The sequence below is a fragment of the Phocoena sinus genome, chromosome 11 (genome assembly GCF_008692025.1).
Source record: "Phocoena sinus isolate mPhoSin1 chromosome 11, mPhoSin1.pri, whole genome shotgun sequence".
In the NCBI taxonomy this organism is placed as follows: Eukaryota; Metazoa; Chordata; class Mammalia; order Artiodactyla; family Phocoenidae; genus Phocoena; species Phocoena sinus.
Genome location: NC_045773.1, coordinates 53,687,423 through 53,710,035, shown reverse-complemented (window position 1 = coordinate 53,710,035; position 22,613 = coordinate 53,687,423). Strand labels below are relative to the sequence as shown.

The following is a 22,613-nucleotide window of genomic DNA, read 5'->3' as shown; positions in this document are numbered from 1 at the left end:
CTGTGCTCCGCAACGGGAGAGGCTACAACAGTGAGAGGCCCGCGTACCGCAAAAAAAAAAAAAAAAAAATCTGTCAAACTGTCTAACATTGCTCCTGGGAGAAAGGCATCCTAAGGCAGAGCTGAATCATTTCAGTTAAAACTCTGCCTTTTGCAAACCACGTGGATCAATGCCCCCGTGCAGTCACTCTCAGAACCTGTAAAGCCCAGTGTAACAAACACTCCAACTGAACTGAGGGTGGAGGTGATTTGGATAAAGAATTATAACAATAATAAAAGGTTTACACCAGAGTTCCCAAACTATGTTCCTTGGTATACCATGTTAATAGGTTTCCCACATGAAAGTGTTCCATTCAAATAAATTTGAGCAATGCTAGGCATATCCATTAGATTGCTTTTGCTTAAAATTAGAAGTATACTTGGCTGAGTTCATGAGAACATTTATTGAGCTGGTTGGAAAGTTCAGTAACGTCACCAAGAAACAGGCATTTTCTATTATTTCAGCCTGCCATGTTCAGAGTGTTAGTGAATTCACTTGTGTTCACAAGATGGCAGCCACAGCTCCACACATCACATCCATATGTGACAGTGTCCCAGGAAGAAAGAGAGGAGGCTGGAGCAAAATGCATTTTCTCTTAATTTCTATTTAGGTAAGAATATTTTCCTCAGAAGCCTTCATAGAATTCTTCCTGTATCTTATTGACTGAACCTAATTCATATATCCATCCCTAAGCTAATGACTGGCAAAGGGGATACGCTTAGGTCAATGTTCCCAGCTGGAATGTTGCTATCTATATAAAATTGAGGTTCTGTTGGCAAGGAAAAAGGAAGAATGGTTTTTGGATGAACAGTCAACAGTGTCTGCCTACTGGCTAAAGTTTAAAATGTTCCTATATTACAAGCCCCTCAGAGCCTTTAATGTGCTAATGAACACTTTGAATCTCCAAGAGAGGACCAATGTATTGGTTAGCATTGTCAAAACATATTTGACCATGGAAACATTTTTTGGAAGAACATCTATTAAGATCTTCTGGAAGTCTATTATCCCATGGAGCGTAGGTTCAGAAATGCTAGCATAAAGTGCCTCTTCTATAGGGTACCTACCCTCTTCTTAAATAAATGCTTAGGGACTTCCCTGGTGGTCCAGTGGTTAAGAATCTGCCTTCCAATGCAGGGGACTCAGGTTCAATCCCTGGTCGGGGAACTAAGATCCCACATGCCGCAGGGCAACTAAGCCTGCACGCTGCAATTTCTGAGCCCGTGCCACAACTAGAGAGAAGCCCATGCGCCACAACAAAGATCCCGCACGCTGCAACTAAGACCCAACACAGCCAAACATAAAAATAAATTAATTAAATTAAACAAATGCTTAAATGAAATGAGTTTTGGGGGAGGGGATCCAAATAAGGTTTAAGTCACTTCTGCCTACATTCATAGGATGATTTATTCCTCGCAACTTTTCAGTATATGGAAACAGCCTAAAGATAAAATACATTAAAAAAAAAAAAAAACTCTATTCTTATCTGATACAAGCCAGAAAAAAAAAGATATACATTGAGTTTTTGGATAAAACTCAGGAACCATAAAACACTTCTACCAAAAGGCATCCAGGTAAATGGGTTCAAAAAGCAACAATAGGGCTTCCCTGGTGGCGCAGTGGTTGAGAGTCCACCTGCCGATGCAGGGGACATGGATTCGTGCCCTGGTCCGGGAGGATCCCACATGCCGCGGAGCGGCTGGACCCGTGAGCCATGGCCGCTGAGTCTGCGCGTCCGGAGCCTGTGCTCTGCAACGGGAGAGGCCACAACAGTGAGAGGCCCACGTACCGCCAAAAATAAATAAATAAATAAAATAATTTGTTTCTTAAAAAAAAAAAAAAAAGCAACAATAGTGTCATAAAATTCACAGTCCTTCCCACTAAGCTTAGCAAAAAGAGAGAAGAGAGAAAAAAAATACGTATTAGTAAGTTTTCACCAATCCTACTGGGTAAAAAACTCATTTTATTAAGATCCTGGCTTAGTTTTGAAATGTACATTAATGAAATCTTGCTCTGAAACATTTCCCTCCTTAGTTCCATGAGTCCATTTAACAGTTGTGCATTTCACTTGCCCTTTTGCAGGACATACATTCCTTTCCAGAAATAGCCTTTCCAGTCCCTTTCTCAATTCACCAGCCACTTGGAGTCTCCCTGGAGCGCTCTGGACCAAGTGCCTCTCCCAGTCTCGTCTCATTTGAAATTTCTTCTGATGCAATGGAACCTCCCAGAACTCCTGGGATTTTTTTCCATATGCTTTCTGTATGCTCTGCATATATGAGAACATATTGCATGGCATGTGTGATTCATCACAGACACCTACATGCTACATTTTACAGCATTGTGATGTTTTTAAAATTACAAATATAAAGAATAAAATGAAAACGTTGGCCCTTCTATAGTCTTCTAGACTCTCTCCCTCTCCTCACCTAGAGAAATACACTAGCACAAAATTGCCTTGTGTTACTGCTTACCTTTTCCATACTGGTACCAATAAATCCCTCAGTGTTCATGCAAGTCAGTGAAATGAATTCCATCTCAGAGATTAAAGAGATTGTGTGTCAGACGAATAGATAAATGATACACTGGAGACCTAGCAACATAGCAGAATGGGAGTTCCTGACCTGTTCGTTGTTCTTGAAAAGACTTATGCACATGACTCTTCTAGATTTGCTTTAAAAATTACCACTTAGTGAATATCCATTTAACTTGAGTGTTGTAACAAAGGCCTACAAGGTGCCCTCAGCAACCAGTAGCCCTGGGTACTGTAACACATTTTCAACTCTTCTAACTAGATATCAGAGATCACAATCACCTTGTGCCCGAAATGGTGGTTTTAATAAACCTCAGCCTTCTGGGTTTCAATTATGCTTAATAATCACATGCTGCTTTAGGTTCCCAATGTCACTGGTTTTCCAACAACCAAAGGAGAAAGCAAGTTTTTTGTCATTAATATTTCTTGAGAGAAAGGTTATCTCATCCATTGGAATGACAAGGGTCAAATGGAAATTAGGGAAAGCCTCAGAGATCTTCTAGGAACTAATTAGTTCCTTCTTGCTGGATTTCTGACAACTCATAAAATAGGAATCATTGTCCTCTTGAAAAGGTCTGCTCTTGCTTTCCCAAGGGAAGAGGGAACATCTGATCAGGGTGATGGCTGCCCATTGGTCCATCAAAATCTGGTCATTAAATCTTAAGGTCAATATACAAATTTTAAAACTAAGTTCCATTTAGATTCAGGAACATGGAAATGTTGTTTCTATGGAATCACTGCAATCCTTACTGCAATATGCCAGGAGAAAAGATTTGCACAGCCTTCTCTGTGTTTAAGAGACCTGACCTAGGTAGGGCCTGTGGGAATGGGCATCTTATCTCCCTTAGGCTGCTGCTGACAGATGTGTACCACAAATAGTAACACAATTGTCATCTGCAGCTTTACTTTGCTAGAGTTGTTACCTACTGGAGAAAATCATACTTCTTGGAAACAAAACAGTGTTGGTCTGACCTAGAAATTAAGCCAAATATAGTCTTTTGACAGTGGATGAGAATCATTTTTATTAGGTAAACTGTAAAACAAGTGGCTGCAGGTCAGTAGGCTTGATGAGAAATGGTATTTTAACTCCCACCAGCCAGTGGTTTGAACCGATTATGCTGGCTCATATAATCAATGGTAGTATAGAGTTAGTTTGTACTGGCTAGTGAGAGCCAATTGTTAAATAATCAGAAATTTACCAGCCGCGAGGGTTGGTAGCTTGCAATTTTCCACAGTGGGAATATTTATACCATGGAAATTGGCAGACATTACAAATTGGGGCCTTTTTCCCCTCCTGAGAAACAGTTTACCAGTGCACAACTGCACATAGGCTCCAACTAATAGAATAGACCTCAGAATTCAGAAAATGTTTCCTCTTTCCTAAAAAGCAGAACCACATTCAATTTGAAAAGACGTAAAATCATGAAAATAAAGCACTTGTGTTGCTAATGCGAAATAATTCTTAATCCCAGAGAAACGTTCTCCAAGTTTATAATTTCACATTCATTCCAAGTGACATGCCTAAAAGGACTCTTCCTTGGCACCTGTCACTGGGGATGGGGGAAGACAATGGCTTTTGCCCACCCCAGGAATGGACTGTTGGATATCAAGAATGTGGAAAGTTAAGGCAAGAAAACCATTATGACTAATGGCATGACAGAAAAGGGATTATTTTAAATATAGGGCACAGAGTCTGCAGTGATGCTCGCTGAAATGTTAATTCAATTCAACTTGACAAACATTTACAAACAATGTGCTGTTGAACTGAATTGAAATGTTTACATTTATCCTCCTGTGATATTTCTCTGCAAAATTAGGAAGTAACCTTAGACTATAAATTAAATTCCACCCTGAGATGAATGTTAACTTTGTAATAAATACGATCATCAAATATTTACATCTAGCCTTGTTTCAAGACACCTGTCATCGAATTACTTAGCAGCTTTGATAAAATAATGCAGAGTCTAGCATACTTAAATAGTATGAGAAAAATACAAACAAGGGAACAGAGCTTCCTGAACTTTTAGTTTAATGGGCAACTATGGATATTTGTGGTAGACAGTTTCATGTTTTCACCACTGTGTAGTTATCTCCCCACTTCTGATGAAGGCACTTTATCCCTGCTTCTAACGGAGGTACACTCCTCACCCAGTGTCAGTATATTCTATATACGTAGGAGGAGTCGACAGTCTTCCCAGTGCCAAGGGAGAGCATGTGACTCAATAGCACATTTCCCTGGCAACAGTGATTGATTCAGATATGGACATTTGCCTCATTCAGAAGGAATTAAAACTCTCCCTGGGATTGTTGAGAAAGGAGCACTCTTTCCTTTTGACCTTGAAGTTGAACCTGGGAGGCTATAGATCTGACCCTCCAGGGAGCTACCTTCCTACAGAGGAATAAACTGAACATGGAGGAGAGCAGACCTGATTGATGAACAGAGATTAAGGCCTGGTGATCTTGTTTAAGCCCCTAGAATAAGCCATTCCATAGTCATCACTACACTGGCTTATCAGTAACATGAGCAAATAAATTACCTTTCTTTGTTTATAATGCCCTGAATGAAGGTTTCTGTTGCTTACCAACAGACAGAGTATTTACAGATTTTTCAAACTACTTTTTAAACCAAAATCACCAGAATTGCTGACTTCTAATAGTCTTCTGAAAGTGCCAAAGCCGTCTTTTTCCCTGTCCTTATATCTAAGCCCTTCGCCATGTAACCTTGCAGTTCTTTCTGCCTCTTGACATTGAGTTTGGCCATCTGACATTGAGTTAGGCCATCTGATCTCCTTTGGTCACTGGAATGCTAATAGACATGATGCAATCAGGAGCTTAAAGTATGCTTGCCTTCTTGGGCTTCTGTTACCAGCATTACAAAACCAGGCTCTGGCTGGCCTGTTGGTCCAAGGAAGATGCAAGACATGCAGGCAGGAGACCCAGACCCTCCTCCTACCCCCACAGCCGCCGCAGGATGAGATGAAGCCACTCCAGCCAACTTGCAGTCCTCTTAGAATAAACGACTGCTGCTTTAAGATATGGGCTTTTAGACAGTCCTCAGTGATGCTCAGAGCATCACTGGCACACAGAGAGGCGTATAGAGCACCCATACCACTTTCCTATAGAGAGAGGAAATTGTTTAAGTCTCTTAAGGAGACACTGCAGGTTTTTGCAATTGAAATATGAACAGGGAGTAAAGAAGGAGAGATTATCCAAACCAGAGATCACAAACTCTGATGCTTCTAGTGGCCAAGCAAGTAAGAAAATAATAACTAATAAAACTCATATAGCATGTGGCATATGCCAGGCACCATCCTGGGTGTTCTACAAATATCAATTCATTTAATTCTATTAACAGTTGTTTGAGTTCGAAGCTGTTGTTACTTCCATCTTACTGGGATGCAATGGAGGTAAAGAAAGTTTTAGCAACTTGTCCAAGTCACAAAGCTTGTAAACGGTGGAGCTAACTTTTGAGTCCCGGCTATTAGCATTCTGTGCCACAGTAAAATAGGCTCAACAAAAACCAGGGGGCGTGGGGGGCACTGTGGGTCTCCAGAGTCAGGCATCACCATGTTCAGTGCCTTGTCATCAGGTGGGACTGAGAACGCTCTGATCTTTTGAGAGAAACCACAAATCTAGATTTTTGACAGTCTCCCTATTAAAAAATATTTGGAATGTTTAAATGTTTGATATTTTAAAACACAATCCAGGTTAACCCAATGGAGCTCAGGCCCAACGAATCACATTCAAAACTACATTTGGCCATGGGCTGCCATCCACACACACTGGTCCACGCTTACCAGCAGAGTCCTGCTCTGGTGGCAAGCACCCAGTACCTGTATCTCAAGAGCTTTCCTAGTGTCATTGAAAGTGGTTTCAAAAGCTTTGTCCTTACGTTACAAGAAGGCAGCAATGACGGTGCTTCCACATCACCCTTACCTGTATGTCTTTCCACCAGCCCCACATTCTCACAGACCATCTTTTTGGGTCCTTGAAGTCACCAGGATCTCCCCCACACCCAGAGATTTGGGCCTGGTGCTCCCTCCTCCTGAATCAGTCTTCTCCCCTTTCTTCATTGGGTCTTAGTTGAATGCCACTTCCTCCAGGAAACCTCTGACAACGTCCCTCAAGAACATACTAGGGAACCGTCCCGAGTGCTTCTGGAGCACCGTGTACCTCCCTTTACCAAAAGCTAGGTGCACCTGTATTTTATCTGCTTTGTCACTTGGATGTATCTCTCACTAGGTTGGGATACTGGAGGGCAGAGGGTAGAGCTGCTTTGTTGGCAATTCCTAACACATACTAGGTACTGAGAAAATGGTTATTAGATGAAAGAAGGAATACATATATGGAAGAACATCTTTCTATTAGACACCCATGGACACACACACATACACACAGAGCAAGTACCTAGATAAAGCAAGAGCGCGGTTAACTTTTTCCTCAAGGCCTAATGTGCCCAGGGCCTTCCAGGTCATCCAGAACTTGAATGCGTCCGGTCTTCTGCTACATTGGATAGACTTGTCTCCCGTATCATAGCTGACATCATAGAATTTATCCTGTTGGAAGAGGTAAGATGCCTTGGCAGAGTAGCATTTCTTAAGAAGGTCCTTTCGGGGAAAAAAAAAAGGAAGAAAGACAAACTGTAAGACTGTCCATTTTAGAATGCAGTTGATTTCCAAAACACATGCCCACCAACAAAACCTGTATAATATTCTACCACTTTATGCACAAAGTATTTGGCCTCGCTCTGTGACTGCCCTACGTCAGGAACATTAGGTGTGTATTAACTTTGAGACACAGATGACCCGTTGTGTTTTCAAAAAAACCAAAAACCCCTCAGAGTTGAGAATGCTAAGTCCATCTTCACAGTTGTATTGATGAGTATTAAGAAGCTTTGAAATGATCATATCATCATCTGTATAACATATGACATCAAGATGGGCCAATTTCTCAAGATGAAAAAAAAATTGTCTATAACTCACTCAAGGCTCTGTGTTAGAAAAAAAATACCCAACATATTGTACATACTTTATACAATTTCATAGGCAAAAAACTAGGCTTTTAAATCCAAATCCTTTTTTCAATTCATATCCATATTGAAAAGGCCAGAATTGACAGTAACCCAGAGATTAAAAAAAAAAAAACCTGAGGAAAGAGCTTATGGAAGAGTCAAACAAGAGTCAACACGTTTTAACCACCACTAAACAGCACCTACAATTCCATAGAATTGTGGAGGGGGGGGTTGGTCTCACACAGGTTTTATTTGCAACCAAATTCAATTTGCATTTACTGACTGGTTACTTCTCTCTATGATTTACCCTGGGTGACAGTTTGCCCTGTTTATTACCATTCTAGAGTCTTTACTGTGACCTCAAATTATGAGAGTTTAAGCCCTATTTCCTTCAATGTCATGTGGGATCTAAGAAATCCCAGGTATCCTAGCCCATCCTTCACAGCCCCACAATCCCCTGAGCATCTTCACTCCTAGAGAATACCCATTAGAACCTTCTGCTTCCCTAGCATAACCAAACTGCTCAACGCCCCTTAATCACTAGATCATGCCCCATTTGTATCTCTGTTCACACAATTTGCTTCTCTTTGTCTCTGTTTTAATGTATTTGACACACTTGAAAGAATAAATGCAGCATATTTATAAGTTGTGAAGTTTACTACCACTGAACACAGTCGCCTCTCTTTCTCTAGGCCTGCCTTTCCTTTGGGTCCCATCTCAAGTTCTGCTTCCCCTCCAGCTTCTTTATCTGCCCATCACGTTGGACTACCTTCTTCTTTTCACATTTGACTGCATTTGTTGCCTTTGCTCCTGTGCTGCCCCTACTAAGTGAGCAGCCCCACATATTTTCTCCTCGTGAGGCCAAGCAGCTTCTTGAGGGCAAGAATCATTTCCTGTCCATGTCCACATCCACAGAACTTAACACCATTGGGCACAAAGACCCTCACTAAGCAGTTAGGGTGAGGACACCACCCCCCATATTCTGTACTTCTCTCACATCCCCCTGACGTTTAGTATGAACAAAATAAACACAGATACAAGAACTTCTCATTTGGTGCATCTTCCAAACTTTTAACAATGCAGAACCATCAGTGTTGTACAGGAAGCTACGGAGAAACTCCCCACGAGTCACGGAAGTCCTAGAAAGTGATCCCTCCTGAAGAAAGAATGTATTACATGCCTCATTTGAGAGATCATCATGTACTTAAAGAATAAGGAGAAAATCTCAAGGTATCACATTCCAAACAAAAGCACACATTCGTTGTCTTAATAACAATACTGTCTTGAGTGGACACTAATCTGGGTATTATATGCTCCAATACCAAAAAGTATGATTCTATAATATGTAAAAAATGATATACCAACTATAGTCAAGAACTCCAAAATCTGGCTCATCCAGTATCCAAAAGTAAACTGATTTTAAACTAATAAAGGAATACTAGTAAGCCCTCAGCCTGGCTCTGATGGGTAATATTGGTAGACACAGGGGAAGAGGAGATTGCCCCGACCTGATCAGTAAGGTAGAAAAAGCCCTTATTCTTTAATCTTTACTATAATTCTATCATCAATCTCTCAACTCTGATCACAGCTGTAACCACTGCATCTCCCTACCCTCAAAGGTCAGGAAATTTGGTTACTGTTTCCATAGCAACTACAGCCTGACCATATATTATAACATTAAAAGACCACTGCAGTTTAACGACAAACCACACGCGCGCGTCCGCGCGCGCGCACACACACACACCACACACTTATACTTGCATCATCATTATAAATTTACTTTCATCAACCATGAAAGATTCAAAAATTCCCAAAGCAGATGACCTTTGGACATGTCTTGGGCAAGTTTCAGTGCCTTCTGCTAGTGACTGAAAGGGAGAGGAAGCCCATCCATTAGAGGAAGACAAATGGCATCATCACAGACAAATGGAGAAGCAAAGAGCCCAGAAAGCATATCACTGAATGAGTGATTACCCTGTAGTCATGACACTGTTGATCTCGCTGCACTGAAAAATCCTCCTGTCTTGGGAAGGTTTCATAAAGAATAACTAAAAATATTTCGGTATTTACTTTATCAAAATAAATGAAAACTTTCCTCCCAAAGTCCCTGCTTTGCATTTTAGTTTCTATCTTTGTATTAAAACGGATGAGCTGTCTTTAGTTTTTTTTTTGTTTTTTTTTTTTTGCAGTACACGGGCCTCTCACTGCCGTGGCCTCTCCCGCCGCGGAGCACAGGCTCTGGACGCGCAGGCTCAGCGGCCATGGCTCACGAGCCCAGCCGCTCTGCGGCACGCGGGATCCCCGCAGACCGGGGCACGAACCCGCACCCCCTGCATCGGCAGGCGGACCCCCAACCACTGCGCCACCAAGGAAGCCTGTCTTTAGTTTTAAGATAGACATCAACTAAGAGAAGGTGTTCAGATCTCCAGAGAAAACATTTTAGAATAAGTATGGTAAAAGTTAACATTTTTGAAAACATTTAATTAGTCACTGCTGTGCTATCAAAGAGAAGGACCATGTTCATCTTGCTCATCTTTATATTCTTAATCCTAGCAGGACAGTAAATACTAGTTATCCGAATTCTAGAAACAAGTATTCGATGAGAATGCCAATTGCTCCATATTGTGATAGCGTCTCAAACAGTTCTCAGGAATTAGGAGACATTGGGTTAGGATACACACAGTGACAAGTGAAAGAAATGCAATCAAAGTAACAAGCAAAAAGGAGAATTTTTATAGGCGCATATATTTAACAATCCAGTCATATATAACCTTCAGGCACAGTTGGATCCAGGATTAAATCTACAATCTGTCTTTTTCCTCTTGTTCTGTTTTCTTCTGTATTGGCCTCGCTCCTAAAGCAGAAGGCTGGGAGGAAGCCTTGGAACAGTGTCTTCCAGTAGGACCTGTGAGCCCAGGGGGAGGCTCTGTTTAGAGAGTGATGAGAAACGTAAAAGAGGTAGCCTCGGCTGGTGACGCTACCCAAGCCGAGAGACCACTGGCTCCCAGCCTCAATCTCTTCTGAAGCCAGTGGGCAAGGGAGCCCAGGAAATGTGGTTCCCAGCAGTCAGGTCCCTTGCAGAGCAGAGCTGAGGAAAACTGGAGAATGAATTATACAGTAAAGAGAAATGACAAATGACAAGCACACTACATGAGTGCAGAAGCCACAACACTCCTTTTCACCAAGCATGTAACAATCATGACCAGAGCTAACATTTATGGAGTCCTTACTGTGTGTCAGGCACTGTGTGTGGATGAATTCATAAATCTCATAACAACCCAACAAGGTAGTTCTATTATTTTTCAGTGCCATTGCACAATGTGTGGAAACTGCAACCCAGGGAGGTTCAGTTAATGACGTCAGATCATGTAGCTACTGAGTGGCAGAGCTGGGTTTCAAACCGAGGCTGCTAGGATTCAGGGCGTGAACTCTTCACCCATTATATCCTACTCACTCTGCACCGGAGCTTAAATATTTGTGGAGGAGAGGGACCTGTAAACGCTCATGAAGAGTTCTTGAACATGGCAGCAGAGAACATACCACAACAGAGGTCAAAGCAACCCACATCCTGTTTCAGCTTCTTTTTTTTTTGACGGTATGCGGGCCTCTCACTGTTGTGGCCTCTCCCGTTGCGGAGCACAGGCTCCAGACGCGCAGGCTCAGCGGCCATGGCTCACGGGCCCAGCTGCTCCGCGGCACGTGGGATCCTCCTGGACTGGGGCACGAACCCGTGTCCCCTGCATCAGCAGGCGGACTCTCAACCACTGCGCCACCAGGGAAGTCCCTGTTTCAGATTCTTACTTTGTTCCTGTAAATACGACTTCTAGTCTTACTAGTGTAATATCTTCTCTGTAAAGCATTTTGAGATTTTTTCTAAATACTTGTGACTGGTGATACTTAATTTATCACCAAAAATACATCCTGGATGATGAGGTTACGTATTTTCATTGTCAAAATTAGCTAAGCCATCTTTGATTTCCACAGGCCAGACCAGATCTGCAGGCTCTTTCCAAGGAGTCAGTGACCACTCCCAGTCCTCACTTCTCGCAATCATGTTTTTCAGCTTAACAAAATCTCCTAAAAACTCTTCCCGTATGGCTTTTCACATAATCTGTCCCATATCACCATTATTTACATGCAAGAAATTGCCTAGATGCCTTAGGAAGTGGGTATATTAATCATCTTTGTACTAATTAAGTCATTCCAAAATTAGGTATTGAGGACTTTTATAACAAGCACTATGATGCCAGGAGCTTAGATATATAACCCCATGGAGGTACAACACATCTAGGCTCACGCTTGTTGATCGAATGTGCAAAACTAAATTTAGACTATGAATAGCAGGAAGGCTTGGTTGCAATCTAGAATACAAAAGTGAATTTTAAAAATGATTATAGGGCTTCCCTGGTGGCGCAGTGGTTGAGAGTCCACCTGCCGATGCAGGGGACGCGGGTTCGTGCCCCGGTCCGGGAAGATCCCACATGCCACGGAGCGGCTGGGCCCGTGAGCCATGGCCGCTGAGCCTGCATGTCTGGAGCCTGTGCTCCGCAACGGGAGAGGCCACAGCAGTGAGAGGAAAAGATTATAGCTTCTGATGTTGTCTTTATTTATTTATTGAGGAAACATTTTGAGAGCCTGAATATATGCCAAAAGCTGTGCTAGGCACTGGGGCTGTAGTGGTAAATGAGAACGCCACTATTCTTAAGAACTTTAATGTGGAAATGGGAACGGAAACACAGTCAGTTACAGTACAGAGCAAGAAGGAAGGTCATCTTTCACTAACTTAGAGACATTAGAGGCATTAGCCCACACCACTCCCATATTTTCTTCTGAAATGTAAATCTTCCTTAAATTCGCCCAAACTATGGGTTAGAATGAGCGGATTCAGAAATGAGGAGGCTGAACTAAAAGACATTTTTAAGAAATGCAACTTAATACTTTTAAGCAGTGATGGTACCTACAGGAGAGGGTAAAGTCAGGCTCAGTGTCTCAAAGAACGTGTAAGGGCTTCTATAAATAGGCAAGAAACATTTGATAGCACAGAGAACACTTGGCAATACCTCTGCATGCCCTACACGCATTTAAAAATAGTTCTATCAGGCTTCTCTCTTAGGACAGATGGAGATTTTCTGATCTTCCCCAGGCAACTACCAACATACCTTCTCTGTTAAAGATGATCTAAAACAGTGTTTTTCAGTCTCTGACTACAGCCCACAGTAAGAAATTATTTTTCAATAGTGACAGCATCCACTCTAAAATACATGAAACTGAAACAAAAGTTTCTTGATAGAGTATCCATCACTTCTACATGAAATGCATACTGATATTTTCTATTCCATTTTATTCTCACTGTTCGTTAAAAGGGAAAATAAAACCCTGATGTGACTCACAGTTGACTATATAACTCAAGACCAGTTAGTATGGTGGTTCTTAACCCAAGTTAATATTAGAATTATCTGAAGAGTTTTTTGAAAAATAGCAATGCAGGGTCCTTACTCCAGATCAAAAAATCATAATCTTTGATGTGGGGTAAGGGCAATGCTATTTATTTTAAAAGCTTCCCAGGTGACCCCATTGTGCAGCCATGACTGCAAAGCACTGCTCTGATGGGTCTTCACCTTATGTTGAAAATCCTGATCTAGAAGTTTTGGTCGGCATTACATTCACATTGAATCTAGAAAACTCTCGAGTGTTGAGTTTTCACCAGAGCATATAAACCAGGCTGATTATCTGCCTTCTTTTTGTGCTGTGACTGCCAATCATCCAAGTTTTATTTGTGTGTGAGTACAAGTGAAGAATGACTTTAGTCCATGCAACTAAATAAAGAGCATACAGCTTCGATATGAATAATGCTGGAGTCTTCATCAGGGGCGAAAATGCTCCGAGCTATGAAACATATGTCCAAGGATTTGGTGTGGATGTGATGTGAAAAAAAAACCCCACAACCTTAATCTATTACACTTTTTGATTTGCTGGGTGTTTGTGATGGGAGACAAAGATTCACTTGTTTTTGGAAGCTTAATCATATCAACATGGATACGAGTAAATCTCACTCACTCAACTGAGATCTTGCATTACTCCCATCTCTGAGTTTCTACAATTCTACCTGATACATATCTATTGTCACCCTTCTTGTTGCAAAAGGGAGTTAAGGCAGCTTACAAAAATACGATATGGTGGGATTAGAAGAGAAAAGGAGGAAGGGGAGGCAAGACAGCAGGGAAGGTAGGAGGATGAAGGAGGTGGGGACGAGGGGGAGGGGGGGAGGACACGGGGTCCATTCCGACAGAAAAGGTGATGTGGAAACACGATGAAATGTGGAGTGACATCTGTGTACAAAAGGTACGCCAGAAGGAGAATGAAAGGGGACAGATATTTGCCAAGGTCTCAGCACACCCGGTCCCACAGGCACAGCAAAAGCATCCAGGTGTCACTCGCTGCTTCTGAGCGCTGAGTCTTGACTGTGAACTGTCAACTACATCATGCTGCCCCATCGTCTCACTCATCATTCATCTGTAATTTGAGGATAATGACATTGTGTTGCATCCCACCTCCCAGGGATGGATATTCATGGCACAATGTTTAAGTGAATGTCTGGAAGGAAACATTTATTAACTCAAGACATATTTCTTCAGTCTAGATGGCTTAGTTGCCTCTCTCCAAAATAGGTGGACAGACATAGATGGAAATGGGGTCTTTCAAATTGGACAAAATGGACACTGAGCAAGTGTGCTGCTTTGGACGGGGGCTATGAGAGTGATTCTACAGCAGGAGCACAATATTTAACAAAATCAATCTATGTCTCCAGCTTATTGCAATGCTGTTCACAGGGGCACCTTCAGCAGCAAGGCTGCCGGCCTACATTTCTGGGAGTTTTAGCATCCTTGAGAGGTCTGGCCTCTGAGTCCTGGAGCACAGGTAAGAGATTGATTTTGCACAGGGAAATGCTACCCAGGAGGGCCATTTCTGAAACACAGTTCCCTGATTTTTGTAAAAATCCCATGAAAGGGTTGTTGGAAATTGTTGATATTACCATAACCATGGGCAATCCCACAGAAAACTGGCTTAAATAATAGTTTGAAATGAACTAGGAAGCACTTGGTAAAAACCTCTGAATAGAACCTGGGATGTAGTGAACAAAAGCATTCTTTTCCCAAAGACTCATAAAATACAGAAATGTGCTAAAACGACAAAGAATTTTCCCACTGTACACATGGACCTTTGTCCACACAGAAGAATCTGTGCATTCACATGTGCCCTCAATCTGGAGAGAACAAGGAAACAAGAAATGGCACGTGCACAGGGTGCCCAGCACACGGCTGGCGGCATACTGTGCACTTCGGGACATTCTCTCACTCAAGGTCATAGCACTTCTTCGAAACGGGAAGTGTCTCCATCTTACAGATAAAATAATGGAATTTCAGAGAAATTATGCGACTTGTCAAAGTCACACAGGGCAGAAGCACAGGCAGAATCCGAACACATGTCTTGCTGGGCATCAAGGGCCCTAGGTGGAGGGAGGCATGCACTGAGAAATCGTATTTAATCCCAGAATTTCCTAGTCAAACTGTGGTCCCAGAGCGTGGGGAAGACAAAGTCCTCTCCTCTGGAGGTTCTAAATCAGGGATGGGCGAGTCTGTAAATGAGTTCTGTAAACAGCCAGAGAGTAAATATTTTCAGCTTTAGAAGCCATGGGATCACTGTCACGGCTATTCAACTCTGGGAGTATAACATGAAAGTAGCCATATGGGATGCTTAAATGACCAGATCACACATTCTCCATTTCGGACTGTTTAGAACAGGTCAGAAATCAGGCAGTAACTGGGGTGAAGGCTTCACTCCGACTCTTACCCCATATCCTCAAGCCCTCGAGCAGACCTCTGCTCAGAACCTCTAGGAAGGCCCTGTGCGCTGACAGGTCCAGTGCCCAGAGGCACAGGAACCGCAAATGAACCACAGCTATCTTTCTTCTCCCGGCCTCCCCAAATCTATGAAATTGGAACAGTGATGAGGGACAGCATATCTTCTCTATGATTTCATGTAGCCCGGAACCGATGAATGACATTTTTGGTCCTAAATAATTATGATAAATGCCCTGAATGTAAGTGATGCCCTGTCTCAAGGATGCCTAAAGCAATGGCGGCTTTGGGGGACATCCCCATGTGGGGAAAGTTAACCCCCACGGGTCCCCATCACTTCATTGTTAAACTCTACAGCCAATATCAGACTCTACAGTACACTGAAGATTGCTGGCTCCATGAAGTTCACCTCCCCACCCATCAAGAGTGAGTCAATCCCAAAGCACAATCTTTTTAAATTAAAGAGACATATAAAGAACTTCACTCCCCTGGAGGTTTTCCTCTTGGATTTCAACTGAACCCTTTAAGTGGAAGGCATCCTATAACTCTCATAATGGGAAAATAAAATCTGTTAAAGTGACTAACCTTCTAACACTTGCTGTTGCTACCTCACTGGTAGAAAACAATCTTTTTCTTATTATATATAAATTCCTGGTTCTCAGTAGTTCTGGAAAAAGCTATGTATTTCATTGAATTTCACTACATCTCTGGCAAGTTGGATATTGAAATGGCACAAAAACGCTGACAATACTCTAAATGAATGCATTGGTATTTCTGTGACTGGGTGTCGAGGGTTTAATCCGCACTGTGGTGCTGTCTAAAACTGGTAATAAAACAGAGGAATAATATGCCAAGATAAGATCCAAAGGACATATAATAGTGACATGTGCTACTCCGTGACAAGGGCATTATGAAATGTACTGGGGAGAGAGTAGCCTTATAAAACAGAAGCTGTAAACTTCTTTCTGACAACTGCTGTGAGCTAGAAACAGGCAAGATGCAATCCATCTACCTTGTTCCATTTCAGTTTCTGGACCAGGTTTAAAACTCAGCAATCCATTAGTAAGATGTCACAGCAAGAGATGGAAGACATTTATAGCACACAATTTAGGCTCTCTGCCTGGTTCCCAGGGACTCCTTACTTCCCTTCTCTCCCACAGAGATGGTCACATCACACCGTTCCCCTGCCACATCCCCGTGGTCCCAGCTTACTGGACCAGAGGTGGAGAAGACAAGGAATTTGGAATGAACACTGCGAGATCCTAATTTAGCTTGTGTTCGTCTTTTGGGTAAAGATGTAAACATCATACTGTGAAGTGCCAACTTTTACCTGTCACATGAACTTAAAAACAAATAAAATTGTTATGAATTTCAAAATGATATCACTTTGGATATGCAAAAATGACACTTCACTTTTCTTTCACTGAAATCATTTCTGATTTTGAGCTATGTTTATTTCCAATGCAAACTATTTAATCGGGTCACTTCCAGAAAAACTCAAAGCTCAAACTGAGTGATTTCTCAGACCATGCAGACATAAAACATGGGCAATCAAGATTTTTCCTCTGAGAGTTTTCTTCCTCTTACTTTTTGTTTAACGTCATTGGGACATTCACAAATGCCGCTAAGGAGGGTTATCAGATAAAATACAAAACCACCTATTAAATTTGAATTATATACAAATTTCATATAAATTCCTAAAACCCAAAAATTTTAGTAAAAGTATTATGCCATGCAATATTTAGGATATACTTATACTAAAATATGACAACACGTCATTTATCTGAAATTCAAATTTCACTGTGCATCTTATGTTTTCAATTGCTAAATCTGCCGACTGAAGCTAAGGAGGGGACATCTGTTTCTGCAGTGTGGTCACCGCTGTCCTTGTGCTGACCACCTGACCATCTCTAGCTCTTTCCAGCTGCTCTTTCCTGCTTACGTGTAAAACCCTGCCTTGGGCTGTGGTGGTCAGATCACGAGTCATGCTCCTTGCTTCTTGACCCTATTTCCAGTCTCCCTTGTGCCCCCCATTCATTTTCAGTCACTTTCGGTTGCTTTTCCGACCAGCCACTGTGAAGCCTACAGGAGAACTGGGGGTATTCTCAGGCACTCTCATGCCTTGGATATACCCGCTTCCCATCTCTATTTAATTTCTGCTTTCCAGATTGACATGAGAGGTGGGGGAGAAGGGAGCCTTCCCAAATCTCTGAGCCTCACCTAGAACTTGGGCCAAGAAAGGAAAGAACCCACATATTCTATTTACAGGGAAGTTCTGGTTTTCCTTGAACCCCCTGGGTTTGCTTATTCATATTTAACACTTGGTTCTTCTTCAAACACTCTTCTCCCCGCCCCCCCCCCAAACTGGAGGACTGTTTATCTGCTTGGGAAAGAAAATGCAAACTAAAAGTGGATTCTGGATGATAAGATGTCCTTTTAACTTTTGAGTTTAAAAGGTAAAAATTCATCACTCTTGATTTCTGCTTTCATTTTGATTATCTGACTACAATAAAACAAACCAGAATTTCATAACACATCTTAAGCACTTGGGAAGTTAAAATTACTTTTATAAATCACCATTGGCTCGAAGAGTAAATCAACACTGTGATTATAGATTAATTGGGAAATAATTTAAATGAGAATACTCCAAAACAAAATTTAAGGAGCTGAGCCAAAACTGCCCTCAAATGTAAAATAACATTTTTACAGAACAAAAACATAAAGAAGCAGGAGTAAATGAATAACAATTAAATAAACAATAAAGATGTGACTTGAAAAAATAAATGCAAGAAGTGATTCTTATGGTGAGAAGATAAGGTAAGCAATCTAAGAAAAAATATTTTAAAAATTAAGACTTCAGGCAAGGATATAAGGTAAAAATTAGATGAAAATGATGAAATGATATAGATTCTACTAATATACTTGAAAATCTCAATAAAATGTATTAAATATTTGAGAAAATGTTCTTGAAATTGATCAAGCAGAGCATGAAATTCTTAACAGTTGAATAAAAATGGGAAAATAATTATCTCCTTCCAAATTTCTGAACAAGAATTTTTTTTTTTTTTTTTTTTTTGTGGTACGCAGGCCTCTCACTGTTGTGGCCTCTCCCGTTGCGGAGCACAGGCTCCGGACGCGCAGGCTCAGCGGCCATGGCTCACGGGCCCAGCCGCTCCGCGGCATGTGGGATCTTCCCGGACCGGGGCACGAACCCGTGTCCCCTGCATCGGCAGGCAGACTCTCAACCACTGCGCCACCAGGGAAGCCCTGAACAAGAGTTTTATGATTGATTTTTCTCACCATTTCTAAAAGCTGATGATCTTTATGCTCTCATAATTATTCTAAAATAAATAAGACAGTTGAAAGCTGACAGTCAAAATAATCCAACCAAGATAACATGCACACATACTCGCATGCATACACACACACAGAGTAGATTAATTGTATGTATATAGAGGCCAAAATCTAAGTATTCAAATCCATTAATACATTAAAGCAATTTACTGCAACTAAATGAGGTTAATCAGTAATGTAGAAAATCAATGAACACACATCTAACTTTGTTCAGGAGTAAAATGATAGAACTACCTTATCAGATATTAAAAAGGGATATGGTAAAATTCAATACTCATTCCTAGATCATTTCTCAGGAGGATTTATACAGAATGTATATCTTAAGGCAACTTTAATAAAATCACAAAGAAGATAAAAATGCCTTCTATTTACTATTATTACTGAACATATTTTTGGAAATTTTATCAGTGCATTATAATTGCAACTGATATGAAGCAAACAAAATATATTAGAATATTAGACAGCAAACAAAATTACAGTTATATACTAATATTATTATATATTTATAAAATGCAAGAGAATAATTTGAAATCCCTCAGAACTAATATGAAATCTGGTGAGGTGGTCATAGTTAAACAAATGAATAATTTTAAATGAAGATTTTATAAGCCCAAGTGCCTCTGTTTTTTAGATAATGAGAGGGGGTAGGAATGGGTAAAGAAAGGAGATGCTAGTTATAGAAGCAAAATACACGAATCTATATCAACACAGATACAGTAACATATTAATATTCATCTATCAAGAAAATTTTAAATGATTTAACTTTGACTGGTGGGTGCGAGTAATTTTTATATTCTTCATTATGCCTGACACTATGCTATTTTGATCCTATATTGCTTTAAAAATGGAAAGAAAATACCAATAACTGATATGTTAAAGGTCACCTCTGTTTCAATTAAGTTTTCTAGACCAGCTTCTTCAGCAGCATTGTTCTTTCACTTGATCTACATTTCCAAAACACCTGCTTTTTACCCTATTACATAAATACGGGTATTATATTTTAATCATTTACTTAAAATTTGTTTCTTACTATCCCCTGAGTTCACTTATGATAGGGAGCATGTCTTACTCAAGTAACGCATAAGAGGCTGCACACATTTGCAAGTGGAATGAAAGGGTGAGTAAATTAACGAATGCTCATCCCCACTGGCAGCACCGAACAGCAGCTGATTATTAAAAGGCCAAAGCCTGACATATCTCAATTCTGGTAATAAAAGACTAGATGAACTCGAAATGCTCCTACGGAAAATAACAAGAAAGGCTGGAAAAAAACATAAAAACTGCATCTAATAAAAAGCGTAGCAGACCTACACAAGGCAGAAGTAAACTTCTGGAAGGTACAGGAGAGGAGTGGAGCTCAGAGGTGAGCCAGAGATGCTTCCACCCCAGGGGCATGTTCAGACTCAGAAGGGCAGCTGCGACAAGAGCTAGAGTGGGGAGATGTGAGGGAAGGGGGAGTGTGTCCTCCACGTGCGGGGACCTGGAGTATCACCATCACTTTTCCTCCTAGCAGGCATTTCATGGGCTTCAGGAAAAAGAGTTCAAAGGTGGTCAATGTAACGAGAGCACTAAAGCAATCTTTTCTCTTGTTTAGGACCCAAAGGTCTCCACTGGAAAGAGAGGTCAAGATTATACTCTGAAGATCCAGAGAATCTTTAAGCGTTGGTCCTGGACTGTTAATCCCCCCCTAGATGCCCAGAGAATGAAAATAAAATCCTCTGTAAAGAAAGAGAGCTTCACTTCTAGTTTCAAATTATTCCTGAAGGTAAATTTTTAAATAAAATATTCAGTAAACCATCAAGGATTGTAAGGTACCTCTCTAGACAATGAGAGCCAGGACTCACAGACTTAAGAAACAATAGGCATAGCACTTGTGGGAATCCAGAAACTAGAGTTAGCAGAGGCAGACTGTGAATCTATGTTCAGAATGTTCATGGAGATAAAAGCTGATCTTAAAAATGTCAACAAGAACCTAGAGACCTTCTATATGTAAAAAAGATTCAATTTGATGCTACGAAACCAGAAAGACAATAATAAGGTAAGAACCCAAGGGCTAGTGTTAATAGCAGATTAGACACAGCTGAAGAGATAATCAGTGAATTTCAAATAGGCCCTAAAAATTATCTGCAAGGAGACAAGGAAAGACAAAGTTATGAAACTTACAAACTACAGTAAGAGAAGAAACAGTAAGAAGGTTTAATATGCATTTAATTGGAGTGCCAGAAAAGAAAGGAGACAAGGTCGCTAATTAAATGGAGAATTTTTAAAACTTATGAAACATGTCAATCTTCAGATTCAAGAAGCACAATGGAGTCTAAGCAAGAAAAACCAAACAAAATATATATTAATAACATTATAGATAAATGGCAGAAAATTAAAGAAAGCTAGAAAATCTTAAAGGAAGCCAGAGAAAGAAGTTATTTTGCCACCAAAGGAATGACAGTTAAGTAGTTAACTTTCTAATACACAATGCCAAAAGACAACAACAAAAGTCATTAAAGTTCTAAAGGAAAATTCCTGACATAATTCTATTCCCAGAAAAAAATGAAATAAAGACATTTTCAAAGAAGCAAAGTTAAATAGAGTATGCCACCTTTTGATTCGTTAAGAAATTCCTAAATATGATCTTCAAGAAAAAGGAAAATTATACCAGATGGCACCTCTGGGACATAGCAAGCAATGAAGACATGCATACAAAAATGTTCGTAGCAAAATTTTGTAAAAGCCCCGAATTAGAATAACTCAAATGTTCATCAACAGCAAAATGGATAATCAAATGGTGATTTGCTCATATGGAATAGTATAAAGCAGAAAATGAATAACCCTGTGATTGTGCAACTCGTGAATGAATCTTACAGACGTAAGGTAAGTTTGAGCAGCAACAGAGCCAAACCAAAAAATACATACTGCATGATTCCATTTACATAAATTTCAAAAAGGCAGAAGTAAACTAATTATTTGAGAATGCATAACTACAAAGCAAAACTAAAGAGAAAAGTTAAAAAGTCAGTAACAGGAAGGAGCACATAGGGGATTTCTGGGTTTCTGTTCTTTGTTTTAATGTGTGGGAATCACCTGATTATTCTTTTTATAAAAATAAATTAAATAAATGCATTTCATGCGTATTTTATATTTTCCTTATATTTCATAATAATTAATTGAAAAAATATCAATATCATCTAAACTCCCAAATAGCCCTTAGAATGAACTACCAGAGAAGATTCTAATTCCTTTTGCAATTAACAAAACTTCCTAAATTATGATTTTCCATCAGCATCATAGTGACCTAAAGGCAAGTATGTTTGCTGAGTAAATGCACGTGTGCTTGCATGCACGAGTTGTATGTAACTTCAATATATAAAATATGGCAATTATTTTACAGAGTTTCTGTTTTTCTACTCAGTCCACAATTAATTCCTTTATTATATGACAGGAACAATTTCTGTACAAATTAGTGTTTAAGTACAACAGCTAAAAATCTATATAAGATGAATCTCTATTTACCACCTCTGAGTTATCTATAAAATTAAAATACTTCTCTTATTCACATGCACTTGTATCTGCATTTTGAATTGCCATGGAAGAAAAACCCACAAAAAAATGGACTCCCTGAAATTATTTGGCCTGTACACAACAAAGCTAGAAAGCCTAATTAGGAGTGTCAGATACGTTTTTAGATATTTTCCTTGGAAAACAACAAATATGACAGCTAGAAATGTGCAAAGGAAAACAAATGGAACGATTTATGCCAAGAAGTCAAAAGGGCCTCAAGTATCATACCAGAGAGTAGAAATAGAAGAGAAAGCCTTGGTGTAGTGAGTTA

General features: G+C 40.4%; 1 protein-coding gene across 1 annotated transcript in view; it reads right to left on the bottom strand.

Moving 5' to 3' along the window:
- The window catches only part of GADL1 (glutamate decarboxylase like 1), a 398,137-nt gene that overhangs the window by 90,842 nt on the left and 284,682 nt on the right, over window positions 1–22,613 (bottom strand). The window contains exon 14 of the mRNA XM_032649105.1: window positions 6,974–7,173. Within this exon, the coding sequence (XP_032504996.1) occupies window positions 6,974–7,173 (200 nt within the window). The remainder of the gene's footprint in view (window positions 1–6,973; window positions 7,174–22,613) is intronic.